The sequence below is a fragment of the Pagrus major genome, chromosome 14, assembly GCF_040436345.1.
Source record: "Pagrus major chromosome 14, Pma_NU_1.0".
NCBI lineage: Eukaryota > Metazoa > Chordata > Actinopteri > Spariformes > Sparidae > Pagrus > Pagrus major.
In genome coordinates, this window is record NC_133228.1 from 25,011,164 (window position 1) to 25,029,888 (window position 18,725).

The 18,725-nt window shown below is 42.8% G+C and overlaps 1 protein-coding gene across 1 annotated transcript; it reads right to left on the reverse strand.

The window, feature by feature from the left end:
- Positions 1-9,831: 9,831 nt before the first annotated feature.
- On the reverse strand, positions 9,832-11,324 carry kcna1b (potassium voltage-gated channel, shaker-related subfamily, member 1b). The gene is given in 3 exon segments (XM_073481065.1): positions 9,832-10,170; positions 10,172-10,489; positions 10,491-11,324. Coding segments are annotated over 3 exon segments (1,491 nt in total).
- Between the last annotated feature and the right edge of the window lie 7,401 nt (positions 11,325-18,725).

Genomic DNA, 18,725 nt, shown 5'->3' on the forward strand with positions numbered 1-18,725 from the left:
GTTTTCTTCAGTGTCAAAGTAATCCAGTGACAGTTGTCTGTTAATCCATGAGTACAATGCAAACAGGAAGTGCTAACAGCTAATTCTGCAAGGTTTTAATGGAGTTTTGGAGTATTTGGGTTTTTTTCTGGTTGTTTTTCCAACTGACTTTCATCATCGTGGAGCTGAGGCAGCTTTAACTGGTCCTACGTTAAGAATAAAAAACAAACAACACAGTTGTATCTTTCAAAATTTATTGAAACTGTTGTAATATGATGAGATCAGAATGGACATACATCGTCGACTAACCTTGCATAGGTTACAGACTATGCTCACCAACGAATGACAAACATTGCATACTGCAGCGAGAACCCAAATGAAACAGAAGTTCAAATAAAAAAAGAATCGACGTGTTGCAATCTCAACGACTGCAGGGTTCAGGGAGGATCTCAACAGCCCAGCGGAGAGTATATTTATCTTTTATTTTTTTTATGACGTCTCCAGCACTGGGACTTTAAGTCAGCATGGTCGGGATGAGACTTTGGCTTATGACTGTGAGTGAGGACGAGAGGGGACACGAACTACTGCTAACAAACCTAATTAGTCCCCAAATAACCAATCATCCAGCTGAAAATAGACCATTTTAAATGATCTCATGACGAGAGAACAAATGTCGTGACGTTAATAATAATAATAATGTTTGTTTGAGTGAAAATATACCACCAGCATTAATTCATGAGAGTGATCATGCGGCTCTGTCTCCAGGTTCTCAGCAGAAGTCTGTCACATGATGACGCTTCCTCTTTACACCACACCACCATCACCACACCATCATCATCACCATCATCATCATCATCATCATCATCATCATCACCATCATCACTCGTGTCATGGCTTTTTAGATCACATCCCTATGAACACAGCAGCTGATGCAGAGTTTCTCAACCTGTTTATTTTTAGCTTGACTTTGGTTTGACATATCTTTGTTAGCTGAATTCCTCTGGGATCTTTGAACAGTAAAAATAGTCTTTGGGAACTGATGATGTGTCGTCGTTTTCATTTTAGATCATAAATATCATTTACAGGCTCATAATCTGTGGAGATATTCAAGGCAGCTAATTATACAGTCAGGGTCCACTTTTTTTTAGAAAGTGGACTATTGAAGCTGCCTCAAGAATAAAATGTCCATCAGCCTCGGCCTGCTGGGTCAATAAACCATATTTTTGATTACAAATTGATCCGTTAGCCTTCAATAATTAACAACGACGACGACAATGTCCATCATAAATTCCAAGAGTCCAATTTTATGTCAGTACGTCGGGAAAACAACCGCACAGGTCGACTGTGAAAGCAGCTTATTAAGACCCGTATTAACGTTTCCTGTGAAGCAGCGACCTCTAGTGGCCGGAGCGATTATAACGGCAGCAAAGGAGGAAGTCAGGTGATGTAGTATAAAGAGCGACAAAGTCCGCAGAGGGAGGAGAACGAAGGTGGTTGGTCGTGTTAAGAAAGCGCAGGACTCTCGACCAGGAGGCTGCTCCTGTGTAAAAACAACAAACGATGAGTTTTTGTTTTTTATACCTTCACGAACAAAACGTACGTATGTTCATAACTGAAGTGAGATACGTTCGCTGTCGATGGTACGAGGATAATCAGAAAAACAAGCCACTAAGTTGTCTGTGCAAGCGAGTTACGATCCAGATTTTTCTTTTCTTGTTAGGTGGCGACCTCTAGTGGCTGTAGTGGTTATTACAGCAGCAAAGGAGCAAGTCAGTTTGTTTAGGTTTAAGCACCAGAACTACTCGGTCAGGTTCAGGAAAAGATCCTGGTTTGGGTAAATATAAGTCGCTCAGTTCAAAACTTCCTATAAAATTTCGACTCACGTCTCCCGAGTGGACGTCCCGTGTTTGACCCACCGAACCCTCGAACCCTCCGACCAATGCTGACTACACTGGAGGGATGTCATCGCCTGTAACGTTGGGCCGCTGACCGAGCCGTTGAATTTGACATGTTAGGAGTCAAAACACCGAAAAAGAAATCAATTTAAGAAATCTTTGCATTTCTTCAGCAGATACTGGGTACATTTACGTAAAGCTACGACGAGAACTTCATCTTTTGTTGACTGCGGCGCCCCCTGTGGACAAAAGATGACGTCGGACTACAGAGCAGCTTCCTTCAGCTCGTCCTCGGTGCTACAACATCAAAAATGACTCATCCAGCCCAGATAATACAGAATCATAACAAGTTCAACACTCCCCGTAGTACATTTAATTAATGTCATAATCAGTGATAGATTTTCTAAACTGTCATTAACTTCCTTCTGAACAAATTAATAGACTCTGATTCAGATGATTGATTCATTTTACTGGTCAGTGATCGGGTGTAAAGAACAGAAATCATGCAGTATTTTTAGTTTAAAGCTGCACATGAGTGTTTTTATTTTAACACTGGATTAAATGGTTACGTGTGGCGTGACAGGTGACGCTCATTTATTGCAGCTTTAAGTAAAAAATATATCACACAGAAATCCCTAAAACTTCTGTCGAGGTTGAGAAACTCTGCATTCATGGCTTAATGTCAGCAGTCAAAACTTATCACAGGAGAATTAAACCAAAATATCTTCCAAATATCCTAAAAACACAGATTTAACTGGTTGATATGCAGCTCAGTGAAGATCAATCGTGTGATCGGTGATAATTAACATTTTGGACTTGGCAGTTGGAAGCTTGAAAACTAAAATCGCCGTTTCGAAAACTTTAATTTGGAAGGAGAGGCGTCGATCCGTCCTCGTCACTGCAGACAGAAACAACATACTGTAAAGTTTGTGAACCAACAATCTAGAAAATGTTTTTTCCGTCTGTCGAGCTGCTCTGATGATATGAAAAAACAAACTATAAAACATCATTTGGTCCCTTCAGTGGTGCAGATACGTCTCAGACTTTGGCCTAAAACACGACAGATATGAACAAACAGAATGTAAAAACCACGACACTACCAACTACCCTGATGTTGCTTTAATCACTAATTTTAAACATCTGTCAAGAAAATATAGAATTTCATTTTTTATGTGATTTCATTCTTTAAAAAAAAAAACAGTTGAGAGATTTGTTTGTAATTTTGCTCCCTCGGACCGACTGCATGTTTGACATGAAGCACCTTTGAAGCTTTTATTTTATTTTTATTTTTTTATCTGACTGAAACTTTAATTAAAGGGATTTTTTTTGTTCTTCGTTCGACGGCAGTTTGTACATCGAGCCTTCAGAGACCGGTTGATGACACACAGATGCTTTACACACAAACACACAGGAGACATGTCGTCACCGCAGACATGCACTGTGTTGCACTTTTTTGACTTTTGCACACAAAGATTTTTGTGTTAATTCCTTATTTTAGTGAGCAAATTAAAATCTTGGGCAAAATAAAATAACTTTTACACACAAAATGACTCATGGAAGTAAAAGCTGCTGAGACTCTCGTTGACGTATGAAGCAGGATACAAGATAAAGAATCGTCTTCCAGCTTCACACAGCTCAGATTTAAATGTCCACATCAGCACTTTGTGTCTAATAAATCCTAAACCAGCACAACATGTGGGATCTGTTCATGTCCTGCTGAACTCTGAATGAAAGTAATTAACTCAATAACTAATCCTCTCAGTTTTGTGAGTTTTCAGGTGTTTCCAACAGAGGTCGACCTGCTCGACCTCTGTCGGGTCCTGAGACGAGGCGTGAAGTGGAAACACCTGTGTGGGCGACGTGCACGGCTGCTCAGGTGTTTAAAGAGCAGACGCGCACGTCGACTCTGATGAGATTCAGCTCCAAATCTCCAAGTTGCAGGAAGTCGTTTTCAAAGTGTGAAATTTGCCGATGAGTCTGCAGAGTTTTCATCCCGAACCAAATCCCTCCGCAGCTGATTTCACTTCTGAGCTGTCGGAAATAAAAAACCTGCAGACTCTTACGTAACTAAAGCTCCTGACTCAGAGGAGGCGCTGCTGTTCAGCTGCTCCACACAAGTTGCATTTTTTGGAAGTGATGGTTTCCTCAAACTGTGCTCACAGAGACCCGTGGGTTTCAGACTGAGCGAACATCACACTGACGATGTTTCTGCAACTCAAACACCTTTAACGCCACTTGATTCAACACATCAGAGTGTTTCTTCAAGGTGCCTGTGAACCATCACAACACTGAACCAGTTCTGGTCTTTCCATTACTGGATCGAGCTGATTCAGACAAACTAAATACAACAACATGAAGGTTTCTTGTTGTAAAAGCTTCACATGTTGGTGTGAAGGAGCTGTGTGAATATTCAGACAGAAATCCAAACATTTGAGTTTCAGGGTTGAATCCTGAAGACTTTAGGATTTTCAGACCAACAAGATCAAGAAATTCAGAATCTTTCACCTGAATTTGGACAAAATGTGTGTCTGTGGTGCGTTCAGGGACCTTCAGCAGTGTCTGAAACTCTAACATCAAAAGATTTGTGTAACACTGTCTTGTGTGATAATCTGTGGCTGCTTTTACTGGATGTTTCTACAAAAAAATATTAATAATAAAGAAAAATGATCGTATGAATCGCAGGTAATGCTCATTAAAGGTGCAATGCGTAAAACAGTTTTTTAGTTTTGTGTAGCATGCTAACCAGCTAGCTCCTAGCCACTTTGTACCTCATAGTCCAACAGTAAACAACAACAACACTCCTAGAGTCTGCTAATACGACTGCTAGCTCCGTGGTTAACTCAGCCAACGAGCTAACGGCAGCTACAGTTAGCAGCAGTTAGCGGGTACTCTGGGGACCAAATCTTTTACATATTGCACCTTTTTATGTAGGATCCCAAATAATGAGTTATTTTTTAATAATCTGAGCGTGGTGGCCGGGTGACGGTCGATCAAAGGTGCTTGAGATTGTAGCTCTACGGAAGCCCTGAGGGGCAAACTGAAAAAATATCAAGGAACTTAATTTATCTTCCTAAAATGGATTCATTTTTTTTATCTTAGTGTCTCGAGAAACCAAGCTTTGTTATCCTGAGATAACAAGATAAATGAACCTGTTGTCACAAGAAAACAAATGATTACTGAGTGTAGCGTCCCTGACAGCAGCCATGATGTAAACACACTCACATCACACCGACAGGTGAAACATTCAGATGTTCGTATGAAGTTGTTTTCACGTACGTCATCTCGTTATCTCAGGAAAACATTTGTTGTTTCTTGATAAATGAAAATAAAGCTGAGATCTCAAGAAAATCATCTCGTTATCTCTGGAAAACACTTCTGTGAAGACGACATGAATAACTTGAGATCTCGAGAAGGAAAAGAAGAGTTGTACTCGTCATCACGGGGCAAGATGGAGGAAGTAATGTTTGACCTTCACACTTGGAAACGGATCAGTACAACCGTTCTCCTGCCTCTCAGGGCTTCTGTACGGCACCATTTTGCATCTTAACAATAGGGGAATGAAACAGCTTTCAACTTCCACTCACTATTTGTTTTCAAGTGTCACATAATTTGTTCAAGTGTCGCCTCACGGTCGAGTTGAAAGTGTCAACACTGAGCGAGGAGGGAATCTGTGGGGGTGAGAGCAGATACGTGTTGATCATTACGGGATGATTCATCACTTGCAGCTGTCATTGTGGCTGAATTTTGAGAACAAACTGCAGAAGAGAACTGAAGCCAGCTTCGTGCACATTTTGTCCAGATCTCTCTGGTTCCCTTGTTTTTAAATCATTCAGACTCAATAATCGCTCCTCGTGTTGACATTTTCCTCCTGAAAGCACCACAGCAAAGACAGCCATGTGCTCCCTCCTCAGAACAACACTACAGCAGCAGCAGCAGCAGCAGCAGCAGCGCCATTTTGCTGGCATGCAGAGTGACTAATGCCTGTGGTAATGTTCAGATGATGCTGGGTTGCTGGCTGCTCTGCAGAGGAAACACCGACTGTGGTCAGATTCATCATTATCTCTCTAAATCCACAACTCCCAGCCTGAGAAAACATTTATTCTCCTCGTAATTTCTCCCCAATTTCTTCAGCCTCAATTATCCAAACACTGAGAACATGTTGGATTATTTAAACCTTAATAAGGCATAAAAAAAAAGCTCTGGTTTAAACTGTGAGACGACAGACGTGAGGCTCATTATTTCCACATTTTCAAAGAACAGATTTGTTTTAAAACATGCTGGTCTACTTTATCGGCAGTGATGTCAATACTATGTATAAACGAGTTAAATCTATTTCTTATCTCTTATTATATTGTTTATTTTTTACTTTTTATTATTGTTTAAGTGTGATACTGTCCTTTGGCTGCTGTGAAGGAATTTCCCCATTTGCGGGACAAATAAAGGATTTCTGATTCTGATTCTGATTCTGATTCTGATTCTGATTTTTTCTTTTGTCTTTTCTTGGTCCCAGGAATCAGAGGGCGGCAGTGTTTTGTGCAGCCAGAGGACGACGTTCAGCTGAGTTTACAGACAACAGGCTCCTCTGACGATGGCAGTCGGTATGAAGTGATAAAGAGCTGCTGGTTACGCTTCAGATCTGCAACAGTCCTGCGAAATGTTTCGCGCTGCAGTCGGAGCCGTAGCTTTAAATACTGAGGTCGTGTCTCAGGAAGTTTTTGCAACCTGTCCTTGGATGTGTCCATATGTATATAAGTGGTGCATCCATCAGACGATAGTGAGGCTGTTTATTGATCAAACCAGGCTCAAAACACCACTTTTCATCATTAAAGACACGTGTAGGACTTCTGACCTCAGTACAGCTACGGCCCCGTCTGCAAATGTGCTTTAAGGATCGTATATCTTTGTAAGAAACTGAAAATAATGAGCCTCATAATAATGCATTAGATATGTCTTACTGATATCAGTTTTCTGTTTCTGGTATTTTTCTCATAGTCTTATTCTCATAATTGTGCTGCTCGCTTTGCAGGCGACACCTGTACAGATTTGGGAAACAAGATCCGGCAACATCATCTGTGACAGCAGCACAAACCTCTTAGAAGTCTCCAAATAAACTCAATTTTTACATTAATCATCACAAATGTTTGTCTCCAAGTCCACAATGTAAGTAGTGCTGACACCAGATTTAGCCTTCTGCATTAGCAACTGTTGCTAACTATTCCAGTCAGTACACAGGTGAAGAGCTTCATCAAACGGAGGAGGAAATAAGTTAAAGTTGACTTCTGTCAAAGTAGAATCATAATATTAAATGATAAGTTATACATCAACAGTTTGCTGCTCAGCTAACCAGACAGCTAGCTTGGTTAGCCGTCTGGTTGTCCCATGCGTAGATCCTTGTGCTGTTACGACCCACAATCAGAAAAGACACAATTTTGAGAATAACAACCAAAATACTGACACATTCTTCAAACTGAAGCACCTGCAGAAGCACGACGATGAAAACAACCTTGTTTTAACTCTTCTGTCGTTGTAACGCAGCCATGTGTCATCAACCATCGTCATGTGAGGCCCCAGGAGGAATGTATTCATATCTTTATCGAAACATATTTGTCTATAACCCTCTTGTTTTCCAGATGTGCAGGGAGCAGTGCATCTTTATGGCAGGAGAAGTTAAGCTGCACATAGTTAAGCTCTTTGCTGTCTATTGTAACGGGAGGCACTTTAATCAATTCTATAATGAGACGGGGTTCAAGGCACTAGAAACTAATTTTAGATATATCTATGAAATTTGTTAAATATTACTGCTTTCCTTCTTGAAACTGTTTTTAAAAGTCAAATGCAAGAAAAAAAAAATTGGGGTCACAAATCACATAAAATGATCTCATGCACTCCGTCGTCAAAGATCAAAGCTTTAGATAAATGAAAAGGAGGATGTAATTTCAGAAATGTCATTTTTTTAAAAAGAGATCGTCGGATGTCTCTTCCTCTTTTTTTCTTGTTTTTTTTTCAGCAGATTTGTCCCCTTCAGCAGTTAGCTCCGTCATCATGCACCGTTATCCTGTCGTTAGCTTGACAATAATGAGGAGAATCATCATCATCATCATCATCATCATCCCCCAGCTCCCGAGGTCCCTCCACAACTGCAAGCAATTTAATACTGTTGTCATGCATTGAGTATACATAGCTATACCATAGCTAATTAGGCCATAATGCTTTAGTATTTTTGACATGCCATGATCTTCGAAAAAAGAAGAGTTCCTGTTCCCTTAATGCTTTTTAACATTCAACACTTAAATGCTCCAAAATAACTTAAACAATAATAAATAGCCAGTGCACTTTTGGTGAAAACAAATGAGAGAAAAAACTGCGATTCCAGGAGGAGATGAGGGTCAAAGAAGGAAAAAATGTAAAAAGTAAAAATGAGGTAACGTCTTGTGCATGCCAATATAAGAGAGAAGAGAGTCTCCACATGCTTTTATATAAAGGAGTGTTGCATGGCGTCACACAGGGAACCTCCAGCCGATCTGTAGCAGCAGCAGCAGTGCAGATAATCCTCCACAAGGCTCGGCTCGCTTCCTGTTTGTTTCTGATAAGGTGCCTGGAAAACATCGAGTTTTTCCAAAATGTCCCTGGATGTGCCGCAGAAAAAACACGCCCCGAACTTCAACTGTAATCCACTCCGAGTGCGTTTCTTCAGGAAGTGAGCCGTCCTCCGGCCTGTTCGTCAAATCTCGGCTGGGCTTTGTTGTTTTTTTCTTTTATCCTGAATATTGAGTCTATTGCTCAGAGTCGGGGAGGTGTCGGGGAGACTTTTTGATAAATTCGTGTGTCAGATTAATAAATCGTGCCACTTATTCCCTTTAGTTTGTTGAGTCGTTCAATTCTTAATCGTCTCTGTTTGTATTTACTCGTATCTTACACCACACTTGTGTTTTATTCTTTATCACTGTTGTCTTAATGCCTTTGTGTATTTTGTGTACAGCACCTTTAGAGAAGATGCTTCACAAACATGTCTCACAAAATCTTTCTCTCCAATGATTCCTTTGCTCCCTTCTTTCTCTCTCTAGTGTCCATTGTTATTTTTTTACGAAAAAGCTCCAGAACAAGATTCACTTTATTAATTAGATCATCTAAGTTCATCTGAGACAAACTGGAGTTATAAAATTTGCATTTAAGACACGACAAAGACGACGATACCGAAGCAACGTAAAGATGATTGCACTATGAAAGAGGCCCTCCATCAATTTAGGGATAAACTACCAAGATATCCAGGGTCAGACTCCAAAAATCACTGTTTCCTACATTTCCCATAATGCAATCCAACAATAACTACAATAATGTCTCTTGTTGGACCCTTTCTTCCAGGTAAAGGCTTGCAAATTTGGATTTAGAGATCAACATACTCTAACTACTGCTCCCTCATTTCATGGCAAGCACCAACACCTAATATTTCCCATGATGCAACTCAGCGGTGTCTTTTAATAGACTCTCCCTGGCTGGTAAACACCCACATCTTTCAAACTGAACACCTCCAGTTTGTGACACAGGCTTTTCTGTCGTCTCAGTGCCAAAACTAGAAGAAGACGTCTCTGACGACATCGCTCAGGGTGAATAATCTGCTGCAGAGCAACAAGAAAACATAAACCTGTGAGCAGCAGCTTCATGTGTTAGATTGATGGAGATCCCCTTCAGTCTGAGGGAATAAAGAAAATGTCTAAAATCAGTGAATAATTTATCAAAAACGTTCCCCCGACACCTGCTGATCTTTGAACTATTGCCGAACAACTCCGTTGTTGTGTTTTCATGATGTAACTGAGCCTCTACCTTTTTTATAAGTGACCATGTGTGCCTCTTTGAGTATTCACACATGTTTGAATGCAAAAGAAGAATAAAATGCACCAATGGAGATAAAGCATCCAGATATTTCTACAATATTTACACTGGTGCGTCGGACGCTGCCTCACACGTCGGTCAGCAGCTTCGCCTTGTTCACACAGTTCTGGCTGGGCGCCGTGCAGTTGGCAGTTCTAAGGTTCGCTTCCCTAAAGTTGTCGATGCTGTTGTTCATGTCCTCGTCTATCTCCATGTACTCCGACTTGCTGACCACCGAGGAGCTGCGGCGGCTCGAGTTGGTCTCCGACGCCAAGTTCTGGTTGCTGACGTTGAGCAGCTGGGCCTGCTCCTCGCCCTCCGTCTCCCGGTGGTAGAAGTAGTTGAAGTTGGACACGATGACGGGAACAGGGAGCGCGATGGTTAACACTCCGGCGATGGCGCAAAGCGAGCCCACGATCTTCCCCCCCGATGGTCACGGGGTACATGTCCCCGTAGCCGACGGTCGTCATGGACACCACAGCCCACCAGAAAGCATCCGGGATGCTGGTGAAGAACGACTCCTTCTCCTCGGCCTCGGCGAAGTAGACGGCGCTGGAGAACAAAATCACGCCGATGAAGAGGAAGAAAATGAGCAAGCCCAACTCTCGCATGCTCGCCTTGAGAGTTTGGCCCAAAATCTGGAGCCCCTTCGAATGTCGGGACAGTTTAAAGATCCTGAACACCCTCACCAGGCGGATTACCCTGAGAATAGCCAGAGATGTGGCCTGTTCCCCTCCTCCCTTCCCCCTCCTTGCTGTCTTGGTCGTCGGCCAGCTCCGTTCCGAGTGTGATGAAGTACGGGATTATAGCCACAATATCAATCGAGTTCATCATGTTTTTAAAGAACGCCGCCTTGCTGGGACAAGCGAAAAAGCGGACTATCAACTCGAAGGAAAACCAGATGATGCAGAGCGTCTCCACCACGAAGAAAGGGTCTGTGAGGACATTTGGTTTGTAATACACGGTGATGTTCCCCACTATCTGAATCCGCGCATTGGGATCCTCCTTCAGTTCTGGTAATGTCTCCAAACAAAATATGACTATTGAAATGAGAATAACCATCACGGAGACGATGGCGATCCCCCGGGCGGGCCCCGAGCTCTCCGGGTGCTCGAAGAGGAGCCAGATCTGCCGCTGGAACTCCTTCTCAGGGAGGGGCCGCTCCTCTTCTCGGATAAATCCTTCGTCCTCTCGAAACTTCTCCATGGCCTCCACGCCAAGTTCGTAAAACTTTATCTCCTCTGAGAACATATCCAGGGGCACGTTGACCGGTCTTCTTAGCCTTCCACCGGACTGGTAATAATACAAGATGGCGTCGAAACTCGGGCGATTCCGGTCAAAGAAATACTCGTTTCGTAAGGGATCGAAGTAGCGCATCCTCTTCTTGGGGTTCCCAAGGAGGGTCTCCGGGAACTGGGCCAGAGTCTTGAGCTGGGTCTCGAAGCGCAAACCCGAGATGTTTATGACCACCCGCTCGCAGCAGTCGTGGTCGTCGTGGTCGTCGTCGGGCGGGTACGGGTCCTGCGGGTGTCCCGGCAGGGTGGAGGTCTCGTCCATGTTTTCTGTTGACACCACGGTCATCCTTCCTGGTGGGACGAGGACAGGATGAGGAGGCGGCGTGAAGGTGAGGAGCAGCAGGTCGGAGTGAAGAAGCCTCTACTGAGGCCGGTCGCTGTGCAGAGCCTCCGTCTCCATCATCATCTCCACCATCTCCGAGCTGAACATCCTCCTCCTCTACAGCGACGCTTCGTCCTTCACCTGCGAGAGGGCGAAACAAGCACAAGACGTCCCTTCACATCGCGTTTCTCGCTGCTCAAACACCCAAACATGAAGAGAGAAGCCCTCATGCAGTACAGTAGAGACGCCTGTGCTGCATTTGCTGTATTTTTACCGCATACATCAGTATTCAAGTTTGCAGTCCTGCTGCGCTTCCTCTCTGCGCACATCAGGACTCACACTCATCCCATCACAACATCAACTGTCACATGAACATTTCACTCATTCACATGAACAAACACAGTTTTAGATCTGAAGGATGTTGATTCATGATCAATAAAAACCTACCTGAGCTGAGCTGGAGAGCAGCAGATGGAAGGAATGTCCTCTCCCTGCGCACCTTCTCCCAACTTGGCTTTAATACTGATATCGTTTTACAGGATCTCTGAAAAATTAATAGACTATGTTGTCTTGGTTAACATCCGTATCCTCTTGGTGTAGGTTTTCAGCGTCGATCGGAGCAGCCCGCTGCAGGAGGAGGAGGAGGAGGAGGAGGAGGAGGTGGAGGAGGAGGAGGTGGAGGAGGCTTCAGACGGCTTTGAACCGCGGCTCAGCAGCAAAAATCCTGACTGACTATTTACCAAAATCATGCTGGAAACACGAGAGAAGCGGTCGAGTGAGAAGATATGAGAAATAAAAGAGGCTGGTGGAGAGAGAGAGCTGCGAGGAGGAGCGACACTGCAGCATCAGCAGAAAGAGACCTCTCTCTCTCTCTCTCTCTCTCTCTGTGCTGCTGCGGTAAAATAAAAAAAGGGAGAGAGAGACACAGAAAAACAACGCGGAGGCTTCAGAGGAGAAGCGGTGCGGTGCGGTGCGGTGCGGGCGCAGGATCCCGCACTAAGAGGAGACAGGATGTGAGGATGTGGCTCTCCGGTAATTTGGAGGCATGTTGCGGGATTTTCATGTAGAGGAGAAGGAAGTGAGAGAAGGAGGGAGGAGGGAGGAGGCAGGAGAGGAGGCAGGAGAGGAGGGAGGAGGCGAGGAGGGGAGGGAGGAGGCGAGGAGGGGAGGGGAGGGGAGGGGGGTTTCGACGCAATGCAGACAGACTGTAAAACACAGTTGGCACTACAGTGTGTGTGTGTGTGTGTGTGTGTGTGTGCGTGTGTGTGTGTGTGAGCTGCGCGATGCTGCATCGAGTCCATAAATCAATGAATAGCAGATTTATCGATCATCGTGTTACATAATGTTTCCAGTCTGACTGGAGGAATCTGCAGCAGGAAGCCGCTCAGACGCTGTTTGCGACAGTCGGGCCCGCGTGTCGGTGTAAATATCCCCGGTGTTGCTATGGTAACAGGGAGAAACCAGCAGAGGGGTGTTTATTTATTTATTTATTTATTTATTTGTTTGTTTGTTTGTTTGTTTGTGTCCTGAGTGAAACTATGAGACAGAGAGAGAGTGACAGGTGATGGGCTTCAGTGTGGAGGATGATCAGGTGATCAGTTGATCAGGTACACACACACACACACACACACACACACACACACACACACACACAATAAAATAAAACGTGACATGGAAGGAAAAAAGTGAATTAATGGAAAAATATAAATTAAGATGAGCGTAAATTGAACCTTTAGTTTTCATTCAGGCAAAATAACTTCAAATTATATTTTGTTAGATTTAGAAATTTAAAGAAAATGATTAAATATTCAGAATAAAATACTAAATCAGATGTAGAAGTTTTGAAGTGAAAATTATGACGTTATGTAGAAATTAAAAAAATAAATAAACAGTAAATTTCTGTAACTCAAAATGTACAAAGATAAACTGACATAAAGAGAAAGTAACTCACAGTTATGACTCATTAAATCTAAATTAAACATATTTACTCTGTCAAACTTTAAAATACTGCTGTGACTTTTTTAATTTAAAAAAATCTAATAATTCTGATTTAGTAACTTAAAGTTGTGATTTGGGAGAAATAATGAACGAAAGATTATCAGACTAAATTAATTCTCATGAATGAAACTGACGTCAAAATAACAATAACTGAAGAAACTTAACCAAAATGAGACTTTAAAAAAGAGTAACGATTAATTAATTGAAGTAAATCTAATAATTCTGATTATTTAACATAAAGTTTCATTAAAGCTTTGATTGAGGCAAACTTATAGAAATCACATCTGTGAGACAGCAGCTGAAAATAATAATAAATCTTGAAGTTAAAATGAGAAAGTAACTTTGACTCATTAAATCTTAATTAAATATATTTACTGTGTCAAAACTGAAAGATTCAAACTTAATTTGACTTTTTTCTCAATAATAATCCATGTTTTTTATATTTTATGTCATAATTATCAGATTCTTCATCTAAAAAGTGAAATTTTACAGACTCAGGGAGTAAAAAAGTGATATTTAGTCAGAATTATGAGATAATATGTAAGAAATGATTCATCGCTAACTTTTCATCCACTTCTAGTCTTGGACACATCGGGCTTCCATAGTTTTCACAGATTGATCAGCTGATTGTTTGTTTGTTAGTTTGTTTCACAGTCATATTTACCAACTGTGTCATCTTTGATAATAATTCTCTCACCTCAGTGATACATGAATGTTTAAACCTCCAGTCTGTATATTCAGAGATGATTTTAAGAGAAGCTCCTCAGTCGTCCTTCATTAAATGTGAAGCTTCACGTGCTGATAACTGAGATAACGACTGAACGGAGGCTTTAATCAGTGTGGAATAAATTATAAGCGGTGGATCTGGAGCCTGGAGTCGCTCTGAGGTCTCTGACTGTATCTGAGCGCTGGAGACGAGCAGCCCGCCGGTTATCTCACCTCTATTGTGGAGGAGGTCAGATGAGCCGGGCGACTTTAATCCGGCTGATATGAAACTGGAGCTGTTCAGAAAAGATCTGTGCTTCTGTGTGAGCCGGATTCATCAGCTGTCTTAATAACTCAGTGGAACCTGAGATATGAAGCATGTGAGCAAACCTGCAGGTTTTAGTCAGAAGAAGTTACTGATGTTGAACGAGTTTAACGTCACTGACTGACTGTTGCAGGAGAAGGCTGGAGCTGGATCGATGCAGCTCAGACGTCAGGACAAAACGTCCGACCACAACGTCTCTGCAGACCACCGATACGTTCACACGTGTGTTTATGACCCGACCCTCGTGTGTGGAGGTGGAGGGTGTTTCTAACAAGAGCGCACGGCGATTTCCAGCCGTGTTTGTGATGACGAAAACCAAATGAAGTCAGGACATCCTCCATCCGTAATTGTGGCCACACAACCTGGTTATTTTAGGAGACTCAGCACAATTTCCAGTCAGGATGTCTCCAGTCGTGTTTGTGGTGATAAAGACCAAACATTTTTTAAAGCGTCCAGCCATGTTGGTGGCGACAAAACTGGGTAATCAAGGAGACCTGGGGACAATATCCAGCTGCGTCTGTGGTGGAAACACTGAAATGTTTGATGGGAAGACGGGATCATTTCCAGCTGTGTTTGTGGAGACTAAACCAGGTGTTTAAATGAGACCTTTTTAGGACGTAAAACAGATATTTTTGACAGTAGTCAAGACATCTTCAGCCATTTTTTGAGATGATAAAAATCAGGTGTTCTTAGCGGGACCTTGGGACAATTTCCACCCTTGTTTGTGATGACACAAAAGATATTTTTGACGGGAAGTCAGGATATCTCGAGTCATGTTTGTGGTGATAAAGACCAGATGTTTCTGAAAGCATCCAGCCACATCGGTGGCGACAAAACATCACTTAGATGATTCGGTTTGTTTGAGTCAGAACGAGAGATTTTAATGAAAAGAAGATAAATATATAATATGACAGAACTGTCCTTTAATGCAGGACTGACCGTGTGTTAGTTATTGATCCAGTGCTTCACTTCAGGTGTGACTGTAGTAAAGAGTCTGAGCGCCGTCTGAAACACATTTAACAAACTTGCAGACCTTTTTAAGGCCAGTTGGTTTGTCTGTGGTCACATGACCCGACTGCTGAGACGTCTGCGGTTCAGCACCACGGACAGCTCCACCTCTCAAACATCTCCAACTTTCTTCTTCTTTGTTTTTATATATTTAATCACTGTGGCTCGTTTAATCATCACATGTGGTCGACGTGTACGTGTCTCTGTTGTGCACAGGCCTCCAGCAGATCGGAGGAGGAGTGTGTTGGAGGCAGCAGACGGACGCAGCAGTGGGCAGGAAGGTGGAGGATCAGCTGGCTGCAGAGCTGGAACCGGTCCCAGTACCACTGAGCCGGGAGTCATCCAGCACAGAGACGGTGGAATAAAATACACCAGGGAGTCATTATTTAAAGTCAGTAGTGTTTCACTGATGTCATTAAATAACATTAACCACATTTAATTAAGCTACATGAAGAATCTGATTCACACATTCATCACAGATTAACAGTTTTATTATTATATTGTATATTATTATATTCATTTATTTCTTCGAGCTGTAACTTTAATACTTTATCTGTATTTATTGTGATATCAGTCGCCGTTTGACTTAATCAAGCAGATGTACTGATCAGATGGTCCTGTTCAGGCGACAGCTGATCACATCGATGAGGGGCGAGGAGCTGCCAATCCCTGAGAAAGAAGCAAGATGGGTTCACAGTCTGACAGACAAATCTCAGGGCTGAATAACAAATAACATGTTTGGGGCGTAGGTTTGATTTCAGACTCAAAATATAATATATATGTTACATAAGTGTACAGAAAGATGAACATTAAGATGAATATTAACTGTCCGTACTGGAAATGAACATTTAGTTTCATTGGCAGATGTTTTTGCATCTTTTTTAAAGAAGAATATAAAACCTGTAACTGAAAATCAAAATAAAGATTAAATGTTGATGTTGTTTTAAGCTCTTAATCTTGTCTGCAGCTCTTCCTGTCAGACGATTGCAGCTCGTACAACCTGCAGCCTGAGAGGCAAAACTCAGGGCTAACAGATGTGGAGCTTTAGCTACGCTAAGAGTGCACAGCAATAGCTGAAAGTAACCTATGTGAAAATATAACATCAATTATATTTCTATGATAATGACATCTTTGCTTCTTATGAAAGCTGCGTGATGAGGCGCTTTAGGTGAATCCTGTCCTCGATGCCTGACAGGTGAGATGCAGGGCAAAGTGTGACTGAAACCTTATTATGATCGTACTGATGAAGTGAAAAAGTGGATTTTGTGAGAAACTCAATAAGTTTTGTAGCACTTCAAAATAAATAAATAATAAAGTTACTTCACAATAAAAGCACGTCCCATAAAATCTTGAGTTTCGGGGAGTTTGCAGTGACAGGATGAACGTGTATGTGAGACTCTGTGTGGTCGCAGGTTATTCTGCGTGAGCGACTGAACTCTATTTGCAGTCGCAGTGTTAGTTTGTCACGTCTGACAGCTGGATGAGTTTCTGCACGGCTGCTCGCGCCAAATGTCGGCTGCACGCAGCGGTGGATTCCTGAAAACTAAATTTGGTCTGAAAACATGTCAGTGGTACAAAATCCTCCACGAACAAATCCGATTCATTCACGACCTCCCGTGTCGGAAACATATGTGCTTATAGGACACAAGTGCATCCTGAACAGTGTGTAAGCTGCCACACGTTCGGCCCTGAGGTCAGAATTAAACGCGTCCTGCACTGAAACAGAAGAAGTGGCTTTGTGTTCGCTGATGCATGCGCAGCCAATCTGCACACATGGTAAAGATTTATGATGAGCTCCAATCCATATGTTGGTGCGACCTCTGACCTCAGAGATTTAACAGTGGGATTATAATCCAGTTTGACTTTAGACAGAGCGAATGTCTTTGTGAGAATACACACTGATCAGAAACAACTGAAGTCGTGTGTGTGTGTGAGTGTTTTACACATGAAGGTCGTGCGACAAATATCTTATATTTTCTGTCGGACCGCCTCCCCCTGTGATCATTTCAGCTTTCTGTTTTACAATCAAGTTTAACGTATCGTGGTTCGCAGACTCTCACGGTGCCGTTATTTTATTTTGGCGACTGAATCCCACAAACGTGCCTCCAGAAGCCTTAATGCAGCCGGACGACACACGGTCACGTACGTGTTCTGAATGAAAGCGTGGAAAGATGTGAAAACTTGACAAAGAGCCTCGAGAACACGAGCCTGAAGACGCTGGAACGGGCGAATACTTCACATAGTGCTGAACACACATTCACACACTGACACGAATGCACAGATGCTCCTCTGATGACTTCATCCCTCTGGCGTTCTGTGTTTTATCTGCTGTCAGATGATACCGGCAGGCCGCTGCGGTACAAAGGAGAGGCTGCTGCCGCCATACCCGGCCCGGTGTCGGGTTGCAGCCGCTTCACCGGCGCTGAAACTGAAGATGGAAGACAGAGCAGCGCCTAAAATCCCTTCTCAAAGCAAGTGGAAAGTTTAATGCGCACTTGAACTCTTACCCCTCGCCTCCATCTGCTGCTCAGCCAATCAGCAGCTGATGTTTGCGGTCGCTAAGCTCCTGTAGGCCCGGTTTCCCCGACTGGGCCGCAGTGATTGGTACACGAAGGCGAGGATTAGTTTCTTAATTTACACTCCAAACGTGTTGTTTCGAAACAACCTTGTTAGTCAACACTGACAGATGACGACTGTGTGACCTTCTCACAGAGCTGCTGTTGTTGATCAGGACTGATAACTTACCAGCACAACCAGGAACATGAACTGGTTCTGAACTGGTTCTGAACTTTGCCTTATTTGTTAGGAGAAACATGCAGTAATGGATTCATGTTGTTTTTGGTTGATTTCCACAGTTTCTACAGACCCAAACACAGCCGACATATTCTTCTCCAACATGGTACCGCTCGTGGTTTCACCTGTAAAAGACGGGCTGCAAATAAACATGAACAGAAGACACCTGTGCTGAAGGGACACTGTTACATCACCTGTCACTGTGACAAAAAACATTAATATCCATCTTTGATCGATGACTCTAAACTCTTTCTGTCCAAATGTGCCACAAATTTTAACCACATTTTCAGAAAACTGGAATCAAGAAATGTGAATGTCTGAGTTTCCACAGACGTCCTGAACATTTGAGACAGTCTGGAGTTACAAGCAGCTCTCCTGAATCCTGAGTCCTACCGTAATTATCCCAAAATGGGAAGGTTTACCCTCCGCTGGCACGCAGCCGCCTGCGAGGCAAGGCTCAGGGACAAAACTGCAGAACTATTGGTTATGTTACTCGTTACAACGACGGATTACTTTGTAACAAGTTACTCCAACAC